Raw genomic sequence first — 14,580 nt, 5'->3', positions numbered from 1 at the left:
AAATGTGGAAGACTGAGCCCTGGGCATGCTTATATAGGCTCCTAGAGGCGGGGAATGACCTTTCGTAACCTTGGAACAACCATTTTGGCCCTAAAAATAACACTAAGTTGGGCTTTGGGAATAGGTCATTCCCAACAAGAGTTAGAGCGCAAAATTTCAGTTGGGAACGATTGTTCCTAATTTGGATAGGTTCGTTCCCAACTAGGGTTACCTATGTAAAATTTGAATTGGGAATGCCCGTTCCAAGGATAGGAACGGGCATTTCAAGGATGGGAACGGTTGTTCCACGCCTTGATCCATGGCTTTGAGTCTTCTGGGCCTTCTGGTGCTATCCTGATCCATTTTAGTGCTTTATCAGGTCCTCGAGGGCTGCTCTCTTCGTCCAAGTGGCCTTTTGTCCTTAGTAGGGGTAACCTGGATGAAATCTGGTGTCTATAGGCCCTAATTATAATAGTTTCTATGGCATCATGGAAAGATCTTTCTATGTTAGATAAGTCAACACCCACCATAAAAAGAATGGGGTCAAATCCAATGTTGACTCAGACTAACACTTTCTATGATAGGCGAATCAACATTTGTCATTAAATGTTTTACCATATTTACAAGTATGTCACCATGCCATTTTTTTTGTTGTGTAGATGACATCCAACATAAAAAATATTTCATTGAATGTTGTTTTTGCACCAGTGTCTATGACTAAAGAATAGTTTAGGCAAGTACAATCTAACTAATAGAGACATGTAGTACTTTTCCCTAATAGTTAAGTAAAATTAAGATGTTCAATAGTTGTTGAAAATTAATATATGTAACATTGTGATTTTTAGAATTTGTCATTGATTTTATTTAAATATATGTTGTTATGTTAGTTGTTGTTTTTAAGTTGAAAGACTCTAGCATTAAAGAATTCCTTATGAGTTTTTAAGTAGTTGAGGATTTTTCTAGGCCAAGGTCTAGTTTGACCTTGAAAGGAAAAGAATATAAGATTTCTTTTGAGAATTGAGCCTCAAAAACTCATTTCTCAAAGAAACTTAGAGAGAGAACTAGAGAGATACACTATGGAGTTTGTAAGCTTTATTCTTCTATGAACTTTCACTATTAAAGGTGATTATTCCCTAAGTCTCATTCTAATTGTGTTTATTGATTCAAGTTAGTAGAATCAATAATCAAGAGTTTTGAGTTGTGTGGAGTTTTTGGGAGAGCTTAGAGTCGTCTTATACTTCTTTTTCCTTTTCTTCTCAAATTTTGAGATTTTGCGAGGTAAAGGAAGCTAGAAACTTTGTGGCAGTGTGGATGATTGAAATGGATTTTCATGTTGTTGAGTTTTATCTTTCTTGAACATATGAAAGTAGATTTGGTGAATCTAGTTCTAGGATGGTTGCTTGTTGGTTTTAAGGTTGGAGTTGAGTTGTATGAAGTGTATATGTGTCTTATCTTGTGTTTCATGTTGTAAATTTTTTGATTTTCAGGTGGTTTGAGCCAAATTCATGAGACTACGAGTGTAGAACTCATCATTGTGTTGGGCATGCCTTCATGGTGTTGAGCATGGTTCAATCAATGACACTTTATCTAGCTCGCGTTGGGCAAAGGGTTGGTGGCATTACACATGAGGAGAGAGAATTACCTCAGGTTGAATTAATGTAGGGCATGAGGTAAGAGAATTGGCTCTACCTAGATTGACGTTAGGTGACAAAGGAGTAATGTTAGGCATAAGGAAAAAGAATTGTTTCATGTTGGATTAGAGTTGGGCATGGGACTTTGCCACACTAGCATGAAGGCCCAAGGGTCTCTTCCTAGTCCAAATCGAGCACAGGTTGAATGACACTAGGCGTGGGTGAGGTAGAAAGCTCCTTATCTTGATTGCATTAGGCGTAGGATGAATAACACCAGACATGAGTTGCCTTAAATTAACTTGTTTTATAATGAAATTGGTGAACATGTATAGGATAATTGGATCTAATACATGTTGTATGATGATTAAGATATATTATATTTTTTATGTTGATGTAAGATGATGAATCTTTATACATTGATCTAGGATAGTATATAGTGGATGTTATGTTGAAAGTTGAGTTGAGTTGCTTGTGGTTTAGCTAAATAAATGTATTGAGATTGCTTTGGCATTAAAGTTGTACTATGTTGATCGACCTAGGACTAGAGGAAAAGTTGTTTTAAAGTTACATATCCCATTGTGAGGATATTGTGTCATGGCACTCTAAAAGCCCAATTTTGTTGAAAAACCTTCTTAGGAAGTTGATCCTTGAAGAGGATAGTTAGGTCTCTTCCAGGATCTTAGTTGATGCGATATGTGGGCCAAATCAAGGCATACATGTATAACAGTGACTAAATTAGAGTAAGGTACAAAATCGAGGACTAGAATCCCTATGATGGCATCCTTGCAATGGAAACCTTAGACTCCTTGGATCATAGCTCCTCAAGGGCGTCTTTGATGGGAACTTGGGCGGAAATGGAGAGTGTGGGTGAAGTGTTTGATGAAAGGTTTGAGAGGGGTACCCTAGGTTTGGCTCACTCCATGGGTGATGAAGGCAACTTCTAGGGTTTACTCTCAAGGGAAGGAGATAGCAATGGTGGTGGCAGAATTTAGCCAAGGGAGAATAAGGATGATATAAAGGCACAAAGGCTCTCTCTATATTCAACATCCAAAGTGATTACATGAAGCAATACCTAGGGTATTTATAAGTGTGGGCTGACATCACAAAACCCTAGGGAGGGTGGCAACTAGGTCATCATTGGATGATCATTCCTTCCCTAAATGGGAAGGAAATGCATACAAATGAACCCTAGTAGGTGCCACCCCTTTTACCCTAAAAATGGGATCTTTTTGGGTTAAGCTAGGCTACATCTAGGTGCATGATAGGAGAATGCAACCTAGGTGCCCTTCCACTTGGGCCATTGCTCTTCTTAGCCCAAAAGACCCATTTTTGTCACACCCAAACACTCACATCACCTAGGAAATAAAGTCCTAAATTCTAAGTGCCCCAAAATACAAGGGCAAAATAGGAGATTCAAAGAAAATAAATGCTAAGTCCTAAACACCCCAAAATACAAGGGTAAAATTGGAAAATAAAATAAACCCTATGCTAATGAGGCTTAGGAGAGTATTTAGTACTCTAAAATCATGAGGAATGTGTTCCTTGGTGTGTGAGCTCCCTCCTCCTCTTCCACTCTCCTAGCCATGGACCTAGTGATGAGGCCCACATGTCTCTTCAAGGATGGTCCTCCATCACCCTAACTAAGTATTAGAAGTATTTGGAGGGTAGTCAACGAGTTAATCCCGTAGGTGGCTTAGTTATATTGGCTAATGTTGTGGTAGGTTCACACCCAAGTCATTCTACGCTAATAAGAATACTAGACTTCCTAGTTTAAGTGGAAACATTTGAGAAACCATGTTGATAGGGATTGATATCCCAATTGGCTATTGATCTTTCTGGATTGAAAAGATCAGGTTGTTAGTTCGGTAGGGTCAAGTCACTTAGACTACTCACATGTGTTGTAGGAGATATCATTAATTGAAAAGTTTAACGATGCATATAGTTGTTGTGTTGTGCATATGGTGTGTAGATTGAGTTGTGTTGTTCATATGAGATATTGACTTGTGATGATTGTGTTGTTGTGTTGTATGATGCATATGCTATGTTGAAAATGTTGATTTAAGTTGAATGATAATTTGAGCATAAAATGGTGTTGATATTATGGATAAAAAATTTATACTAGAAAGGGGGTTAAATAGTGTATATCAAAAAATCGCACGTTCTCAAGTTTGTGAAGTAGTATCTACAATAGACAAAGGGTCAATAAGAGTAGTCAATAAAATACAGTGTTTTTATATTGGTTCACCTCAACCACCGAGACTATATCTAGTTCTCAATCCAACTAAATTGAGTTGCACTAACTTTCAACAAAGTTACGAGTATTCTTTTACTAAGCCACTTTTGGATATAAAAAAATGTTCTTTGATTGGTCTCTTCAAGCAACTAACTAAGTATTCTTTCACAGACAAGCCTCACCAGGCTCAAACCCACATATTCTTTTATAGACAAGCCTCTCCAAGCTCAAACCCAAGCATTTTTTTACCGTCAAATCTCTCTAGGTTCTACCTTATAATAGTGGTTATGAAGGTATTACAAGATTGCAATTATCGTCTCTTTTAGATGTGATTACAACAATTCGTTTTAGTATAAGAAAGCTCTTTAGTACAAATGGTTTTTCTATATTTACACTTCTATTCTCTATATGTGCTTCTCTTCTTTTTCTTAAGTTCTAGAGTTTCTTATATAGTAACTTTGAAAAAGATGACCCTTACAACTTCTTGAGTCTGACTCATAGAACTGCTTTGTCTTACTCCTTTATCTGATCTTTAGATAGAGGAATGTGTTGATTTTGGATGAGATTTAACAACATATTTTGTGTGTCATTATAGTCTATACCCACACTTTTTAATAATATACCAACATATATTGTAGTTATTGTGTGGGTAAAAGTAATTTTTAGTGACATGTATAGTGTCACTATAGGTGTGTGTCACTATATGGCAATTTCGTTGTAGTGATTAAATGTTTCAATTAATGTCTTTCACCTAAACGTACTCCTTATCTTTGATAGATCAAGTTACTTATTAGAGCAGAGTAGCAAAGTGGGAACAACAAGAAGCAAAGTCACCGTGCAGGCAAGAACACAGTCCTTTTTTAGCATCTTTTTCATGAAATTTGGGATCTTTGTCCTTCGTTCTACTACTCCTCATACTTTTATACACTTTTAACAGAATGTGAGTTCTAAGACAATAAATTTGTATTTGTTAAGTTATGAAGCATTCATTTGAACATTTTAGTTCGTTATTCACAATAAATAATGATCATTAGAACCAATTTGTATGCTTTGTCTGATTAGCTTTGTCTTACAAACGCTACTTCGTCTTACTCAATCTGAATCAATGACTTTTACAGCGCATTTTCTTACTAAAAAATATAGTGTTTGTTATCATTAAAACTTATAAAACCATGAGGGATATAAATTGTCATTTGACATAACAAATATGATAATAGTTCATATTCTATGTTGTATATACTCATTCTTTGAACTATAGTTCACCCTTATCTATTTTCCATGTGGTTGGACTGTGGTGATAGAGTAGAGTTAGGCTTGAGGAGATGTGTTTTTTATGTCTTTTGAGTGGATGGTAATATAGACGTTGTTTTGGTGCTACTTTCATGTAGTTGGATTGTAGACATTGCTTAAACGGTAGTTGGAATATTATACTTAGTATTGGATAATTGTGTGTGGGTCTATATATATGTGTGTGTGTGAGTGTGTGTATTCCTACTTTTATGATTTCTAGTTGTTGTCAAATATTTTAGAGGATTATATGTATATATCTTGCATGCTTATCCAAGTACTTAATGTATGATAAAATGTAAGGTATTGATAGTTGTTCCGTTGTTAATTGTTGAACCATTAAGAATAAGGATTATGGTGGGTTGTTACAATATATATCAAGAGTAAGTTAATCCTCTTGGAGTAAGTTCTTTCTCACTCATATATAATTTAGACTTTAAATTTTAAATGAGTTCAATTTAATAGTGTTATTTGATTATAATATATCATATCTTAACATACCCTATCTCATTTATGCATTGTTATATATGAATAATTAAAATAAATTTTTGTATGATTTGACAGAGTTGTGATTGAAAATATCATTTAATCTATGTAAAGATCGACTTGATGAAAAATAGTTATACTTCTTTATATTACAAAAAATAATTGTGAAAAAAATTCTATAAAATTTGTAGTATATAAATTAATTTTAACTACGAAAAAATTAATTCATTTTACCATTTTGTTTTCTTTCTTATATATGTACTTATTGAAACGTTTAAATAATATCATTTAGTAGTAAAATAAAATAAAACCAAGAGTTTATAAAAAGAACATATATATATATATATATATATATATATATATTATTTTTATTTTTTTGAAAGAAAGAAAATGTGAAAAAAATGTTAAAATAATAATTTGACTCCTCTATGATTTATCTATTTATCTGCTCCGAGTTAGAAAGACGTAAAAAATGTTTAATGAAAAAGAACTTTCCTTTTACTTGTTTAAGTTGTTTTCGGACTAAATAAAAATAACTATAAAAAATGAAATAAAAACATTAAAAAAAAAGTTGATTAAAATAAGGCTAGTGCGAAACAGAAGAAGGCTGGTTAAAAAAAAAAAAAAAACGTTACCAAAAAACAAAACAGAATAATGCTAAAAACATTCTTACCGTTTTCACCATGCCTCGGAAAGACGATAACTCTAACCAAACACTAGATCAAATTTTATAACGCCGTTGAGAAATAAAATAAAATAAGAGTAATTCTTTACAAGTACTGAGTTATAAGATGAGTAAATAATAAGATAAAATAAAATAAATTGAAATTAATTTATCTATCTCATGTTTGTGGATAAGTTAGAGAGAGAATTTTTTTATAAGTGTTAAAAGCATATAAATTGATTTTATTATGAAACTTAATTTATTTCTTATTTATTGATTTCTATTTAGATAATTTTTAAATAAAGTTATTGGAGAATGAATAAAAAGATAAAATAGGTAAAGTTATATATATATATATATATAAACAGATATTAATTTATGTATAAGCTTAATTTTTTTTTATAATTACTCATTAAAAGATTTATACAAGTATAACTTAAACACAAAAGTGCATAAAAAAAGTTTATTCAAATAGTTTTCTTTTATTCATAAATCCAAAACTCAGTACAAATAAATTTATAATAATTTATTAATATTATTCAATCAACTCAACTAAACTCTTTCTTATGAACCCAAAAAAAAAAAAAAAATCTCTTAATTCATTCAAATAAAGTCTTAATATTACATACATTAGTTACCATCATGGATTTTTATATTATCAATCAACAACAAAATCTCTAAAATCATCCATATATAATATCATTTCTCCATAATTAACCTTATAAAAACTAGCACACCGTAAATTAAAGCCATTAAATTTATAAAATTAAATACCTACCAAAAAACTCATGATCATTTATTTGTTTGATGATAAAAATACAGAAACAAAAAAGTAGCAACCTTATTTAATTTAAGAATTTAAATATCCCACCGAACATCATAAGTAGTCGAATTTAATTTCATGGTTTCGGTTTCTCGTGAAATGAAAACCGAACCACTCTCACTCTAACATCTCACTCTCTCATTCTCTCTCTCTTTATTTCAATCCCATCCAATCCAAATGCCCACCACGCTTCAGAGTTTCAAGCTCCTCGCCACGCGCTGCGCCACCACCACTGCCGCCACCACCCAGAGCCCCACCGCCAGCCCCGTCCTCCGCCTCCGCCGCCGCAAGACCCTCCGCATGCTCCTCCACCACGACCCGCCGGAAACCACCGACGCCGACGTCAGAGTCCGCTCCAAGCTCAAGGACCTGCTCCTCTCCTCCCCGCCGCCGCCGCCGATCAAGAACCGCCACGACCACGACGGGCTGCCCCCATCCTCCGCCGCCACCGGCCCCACCTTCCGATTCCGAACCGGGTCAAGATTCCGGCGCGGTGGCGCCGCCGGGACGTCGGCGTTCCGGCAGCGGCTGTTGAGGAGAGCTTGGCGGCCTGTGCTCCTCTCGATTCCTGAGTAGGCAGCTAGTGTGGGTATATTTATTTTACTGTCAAATTATTAGTTATAATAAACTTACTATAATGGTTTTGTTTATTATTTGTTACTATTGTGTTAGGGTAAAATTAATATTTATCACATTTTTTTTATTTTTGTCTTGAGGGCGTGTATGTGTAATTATTTTAAGGTTTAAATATGATTTTAGTCCCTCAAATTTAAGGTAAATTTGATTTTGGTCTCTTAAAATTAAAATTATTTTTTAGTTCATGTAATTTTTAAAATTTTATTTTAGTCTCTTAGGTCACCGATAATATATTTGAAAGTGACTAATTAAGATAATTATGCAATATTAACCAGATTAAATATGATATTTTTACTAATAAAAACACTAATAAATAAATTTTATGTAATAATATTTAATAAAATTTTTAACAAAATTTAAATATAAAAATTAAAATAAATTTTTTTGAAATTATAGACTAAAAATAATAATTTTAAATTTGAAGAATAAAAATAAACTTACCTTAAATTTAAAAAATTAAAAACATATTTAAGTCTTATTTTTAATTAATATTGGGGTCGCTTTTAGTTGTCTAGCACTGAAAATCGAGTGAACCGCGCTGAACGGTGAACCTGCTAGATTCTCGTAAAAAATATTATTAAATAAATATAATTTTATAATTTTATAACACTAAATATACAAAAATTTCTTTATAAATTTTTTATATTTAATATATATGTAAAATTTAAATTATATATAATATAGTATTTATGTTCAAATTTTAGTAAAATAAAAAAAATTTCACTACTAATACTAAATTTACATCTAGATAAAAAATATTAAATTAATATCATATAAACTACAAAAAATAAAGATATTAAAAACTATAAATTAATATAAATTATTAAATTATATTTATGAGACAAATATTTAAAATAAATTATTTTAGTTTGTAATTTTTTATTAAATCTTATTTTTAATAAAATATTTTAAATTAAATTTTTAAAAAATTAATTAGACCACTTCACACCAATTTAACCTATGTTTTTTAATGGTTGTTGACCAGTTTTACTGATTCAATACAAAAGTTTTTTTAGACAAATTAAATTGGTTAAAGATCAATTTTTAGTCGAATAAATCCAACGAATTGAGACAAATCGAATTGGCTAGGATCAATTTCTGATCGAATCAATCCAACAAATTGATTCCGCCCAATTTTCATAACTACAATTAAGAGATGTAAGTCATTAATATTTGTTTTTAAAGTCGCTAACACTTATACATGCAGTGTTGATATTCTACAAGTGTTTTACTTTGATTCATAAAAAAAATTAATAACAAGCCTGTTTTATTATTTTTTGAACCATGAAAAAGCAGAAATCTCCCCCTTATTTTGACGTGTATTTTTTTGGTAAAGAAAATAGAGTTTGGGAGAGAAAAATATGAAAAGAAAAAAGTGATACGTCTAATAAGAAATAGAAAAAAAGAAAGAAAAGGAGGGTAAAATGAGAGAAAAATATTTATAAAAACTCGTAAATCATTAAACTTAGATATGCTAAGTGCCAACGTAATTCATGCGTTAGATTCACGAGTGTTTATGTACAAAGTTCTGTATAACTGATAATATATAGTTGAGTCTATTAAGCATATCATTAAAAAAAACTCATTTAAATATTTCTAAAAGAAATTAATTAATTTTCATTATTTGTTGAAGATATCTTTGTGCTAAGCAAGAAAAGAGAAATTGCGAGTGTCCACACAGAAGACAATGTGAAGTAAGAAGATATACAATCTAACATTATAACATGAGTTTCAAAATTCATGATGTAGAGCATGTGAGAAACTCGATTCAATCCATATTTTGGATTCTAATTTCAAAATTAGGCAAAGTCTTAAGTGGGTACATTTTTCTTTTATATACTTATTAATTATACAAAACGCACACACAAAACATGGGTTTCTAAAATCATGATGTAGAGCATAATGTTGGCAAGCAATGATGTAGAAATGCAGTGAGTAACGGGCAATGGATGGGGGATATTATGAGAAGAATTGGCCTGCTTTTATTATCATTGTGTTTATATTTTTAAATCCCCATTTTATCATTGTCGCATAAGGACAAAGTGACAATCTTAAATGGGCCAACTTAAATTTGAAACTAAACATATTTTCAACCTCATTTTATATTTTTTTAGAAAATAAAAACAGAAAATGGGTAAAATAAAAAGGTCCTAAGATGGGTAGGGTATTATTGCAAATCACAATATTAATGGATTTTGTTTATATCGTAACTGTGGGTCGCCTCAAAGTTTGCATTGATGTTTTTGGGCATTGGCAAATGATATTAATCACACGAGGCCCATCAAACATTAATATCTGATAATTTTATTTATATTTATGGAGTATTTGTTAGAAAAGAATGGCTCAATCTAAAAAGGGAGGGTGAATTGGATTCTATGACACTTTAAAAATTTTCAGAGTTCTTAGGATCTTTATTTCAATTCAACCTTTTCTAATATGAATTTTCAAAGAAGTTCCTTAAAAGACTTGCTAGTGAAAATGAGTCCTATATGCTTTCTTGATTAATTTTTGATAAAGTTCAAAGTTAAGAACAATCAATATGCAACTCTTTGATTCAGTTTAAAGCAATGTTGTGCATACAAACATGTTAATCAAGATTATTCCCTTTAACACACACCCAAGATATTACTCAAAGTAAAAGATAAGGGTAAGAGAAGAATGCACAAGTCTTTTATCCTGGTTCAACCACTTCACATGTGACCTACATCTAGTCCTCAATCATAACCTGATCAAGATTTGTTCCACTATCTCAATGAAGAAGTTTTACAAGCATACCACACATGCATATACTCCTACATTCAAGATAACCACTTTCTTGACCCCAAGAAAGAACCTCTTGTAGAAACCCACTACAAGAATTCCTTACCACTTGACACACCTACTCAAGATTTACAATTATTCACAAAGAATTAAAGGAACGAATTCACCTGGAAGCTGAACAAATCAGACTGTGAATTCAGAAGAAAATCTCAATCTTTCTCTTTCAAGAATGTGATGATGATGATGATCTTTTTCAAAGCATTTCAAAAACGTTTTACTTCTTGGTTTCACAAAGAAAACACTCCAAGAAGGTCACAAAAACTTCACAATAACGTTTTTCTCCTTTTGATTGTTAACTCATTCTCTGTTCTGAAGTTTCAAGGTGTGAAAACTATTTATAACATTTTCAGAACTAGATAATCAATTATTTTAAAGAAAAAAAAACCTTGTAAGTCCTAAAAAGGAGGAAGAAAAGATCTTAAATTTGGAGGGTGGTGTCTCCTCCAAGGGAGTTGTTCCTAGAAGTCAATTTTCCATTAAACATTCTATCAAACAATGTCTTCTAGTTGAACAACCTTTTTACCTTCTCAATTCTAAAGAGACAATTGTTACCAAAAGTTTTGAACTTAAGTCTTTTCCTAATGGGGTTCAAAATCTTTTACAAGAATTTGATTACCTATTTCCTCAAGAAGTTCCAAGTGGACTTCCACCATTAAAAGGAATAGAACATCAAATTGACTTGGTGCCATAGGCTAGCCTTCCTAATAGGCCTGCCCATAGGACCAAACCTCAATAAACAAAAGAAATTGAGGTTCAAGTTGAAAACTTGATGAAAAAGGGTTAGGTTCAAAAGAGCCTTAGCTCTTATGCTATACTTGTTCTCCTAGTTCCCAAGAAAGATGGTACTTGGAGAAGGTGCATAGATTGTAGAGCCATTAATAATATAATTATAAAGTATAAACATTTAATCCATAGGTTAGATGATATGTTAGATGAATTACATGGAGCACTCATATTAAGATTGATCTTAAAAGTGGTTACCACCAAATATGAATCAAAGAAGAAGATGAATGGAAAACCATTTTTAAGACCAAGTTTGAATCATATGAATGGTTAGTCATGCTTTTTGGCTTGAACAATGCTCCTACCACTTTCATGAGATTAATGAACCATTTTCTTAGGGATTGTATAGGTAGGTTTGTAGTTGTACATTTTGATGATATCCTTATTTATAGTAAGAGCCTTAATGAACATATAGACCATCTTAAGAAAGTTTTAATCATTATTAAGAACAACTATCTCTATGCCAACTTAGAAAAATGTACTTTTTGCCATGAAAGTGTAAACCTTTTGGGATTTATAGTTGGTAAAGAAGGAGTTAAGGTTGATCCTAAAAAGGTTAAGGCTATCCAAGATTGGCCCACCCCAAAGAGTGTAGAAGACATTAGGAGCTTTCACGGCTTAGCAAGCTTTTATAGGAGGTTTGTTATGGACTTTTCCATTTTTGCATCTCCTTTTGCATCTACACCTAGGCGAAGTTCACACACAAAGACCATTGGACTTTTAACCAGGTCCATGGTTAGAAGGCTTGGGGAGGCTTCTATAGAAGCGATGATTCTTAGACTTATGCTTTATACGAGCAATGGGTATGATTCCTCTATTTAGTCTCATAATCTTTGTTGTATATATATCTAGTATAGTTTGAGTTTTTTTCCCCTTATACATAGTAGATATATGTATAGGCTTATTTTTGTCTTTGTATTTGTAAGACACCTTTATTTTTTATTTATAGGTCATACCCTTATATTTTAGGATATGTTACTTGGAGACTTTTACTTTATTTAACCTTGTATTAAAGGTCATAGATTTTCATATTTTTAGTTTTAGTAGTGGGGTAGCAAATAGCAATTGTGTAGGTGAAGCTAGAAATTGGGCTTTTAGTGGGCCTAGGCCAAATTTTACAAATTAGGCTTATTTTTCTCCATTTAATCCAAGGAATTGATTCAGCTAGGTCTCACCATCATTTGGTGAACCTAACTAAACCAATTCCCAATTTTTTGGATTGGATTAAGTGAAGGAAACCAACCTTGGCCGCCCCTCCCTTCTCCTTGGTCGCGTTTGCTTTAGCTTCTCCAACACACCTTATCACTTGGCTTACCAAGGGGACAAGGTGAAAATTGGCACTCTATGATTGGCTCTTCTAAATCTAAGTGTCTCTTATTTATCTCTTAGGAGACAAGGTGACACTTGGCACTCTATAATTGACTCTTTTATATTTAAGTGTTCTTACCTTGTCTCTATCTTATCTAGCTTGCACTACAAGCTTCTCCACCACTATATATAGGTTCCATCACATGTAAAATTCACTTTTGGATGATATCAAATTTTTGGCCAAGAATTATCTCTCTCAACAATCTAAATTCTCTCTTTGATTTGCTTCCAATTTTCTTATCCTCTTCCTAAGAGTGTGATGAGATTTGAAGTGGTTTATCTTCTACCTTGAAGTGGCACCACTTTAAGAGAGTTCTTCACTATTGAAGGTGAGTCCAAAGGTTTCCTCCTCCATTGGAGACCTTGAAGAAGCTTGAGAAGTGTCAAGAAGAAAAAGATATAGAAAGAAACTTTAAGGAGAAGCTACAACATTCAAGTTCCTCCTTGAATTTTCCATCATAACTTGACTTTAGGAAGTCCTATTACTAGTTCCTTTCTTACAAGTTTGTTTAAGTGGACCATGTGTATGTGTGCAACCCTCACATGCCATAACCATGTATTATCTTCCCTAGACAATAAACATTTAGTGTGTGTGTGTGTGTGCAAATGCAAAATCTAAGTCAAGCATATAAATTTTTTCAATTCTTCTACCTATGAATTTTATTTCATTTGTAGAACTATCACTTATTAAACAACAATCATTGTCAAATACAACCTTAAAACCTTTATCAAACAACTGACTTATACTTAAAAACTTATGTTTAAGTCCCTCAACAAGAAAAACATTTTTAATTAGAGTAGAAGAAGTGTTACCAATATTACCACAACCATGTATCTTGCCTTTGTTGTTATCCCCATAAGTCACATAGTCTTCATGATTCATCTTGATGCTTGAGAACTTAGAAGGATCTCCGGGCATATGCTTTGAGCAGCCACTATCCAAATATCACATTAAACTTTTGGCTTTCAAGCATTCCTGCAACAACATTTAAAAACCAAATTTAGGTACCATTTGTTGGGTTCTTGCATGTTAGTACTTAGCCCTTGGCTTTTAGCTATCCAAACATATTTTCCTCTAGGAACACCTTATTTTCTATTATAGCGATCCTTAGTCATATGACTTCTCTTGCAACAATAAAAACATGTAGTGGATGACCTAAAGTATTTCTTAATAAAGCTAGTGATGTTCTTTTGAAAACCATTTTCATTTGAATTGAAGCATATTCTAGTTTTATCACAAGTATACCTTTGCTTTCATAATAACATGTTTAGATTGGCTTTGCTATTTGAGAACCTTGCTAGTGTAGCTTTCAAATCAAATTTTCTTTTCTTAAAACTAAGAAAGTTTCACAATTAGCTTTTGTGGAAGAGGATGGTATTACACAAGAGCATCCATTGATTTTGTAAACTATTTCAGGAGCTTCATGCTCTAATTTTAAATTTTCCATCTTTTGTTTAGCTTTTATTAATGCATCTTCATACCAAGTTTTCTTTTCAGCTTACTATTAGAGTTTCTACTCTTAGATTTTCTTTATGCACTTGAATGAAAGCTTTTTGTAGCTAATCATAATTAGGAATATATTCAAAATCAGAATCACTTAAAATGTTTTGCTGATCCACTCCAACCATCAAGTATAAGTTAGCTTCTTCATTTTTAGATGTATCACTTGAAGAACTTGAGTCATTGTCATCCTATGTTATGTAAACTTTCTTTCCCTTAATTTGTTTTTTTCCCTTTCTCTCTTCTTATAGTTTCTTTAAGTAGATTGGACAATCAGCTTTGATATGTCCATGCTTTCAAAACTCAAAGCAAGTGATTTGAATAACATTTCTGTATTGACCGTACCGCGAAGCCGAGCTCCAAGCTCGA

General features: G+C 32.4%; 1 protein-coding gene across 1 annotated transcript; it reads left to right on the top strand.

Moving 5' to 3' along the window:
• The first annotated feature begins 7,280 nt into the window (after positions 1–7,280).
• LOC109816735 (uncharacterized) lies at positions 7,281–7,679 on the top strand. The gene has a single exon (XM_020381823.3). The coding sequence runs from the start codon at positions 7,281–7,283 to the stop codon at positions 7,677–7,679; it is 399 nt and encodes a 132-aa protein (XP_020237412.1).
• Positions 7,680–14,580: the final 6,901 nt, after the last annotated feature.

This window comes from Cajanus cajan, chromosome 2 (assembly GCF_000230855.2).
Source record: "Cajanus cajan strain Asha chromosome 2, NIPB_CcT2T_4, whole genome shotgun sequence".
Taxonomy (NCBI): domain Eukaryota; kingdom Viridiplantae; phylum Streptophyta; class Magnoliopsida; order Fabales; family Fabaceae; genus Cajanus; species Cajanus cajan.
The sequence above is the reverse complement of the archived record's forward strand: the minus strand, read 5'-3'. Positions and strand labels throughout refer to the sequence as shown.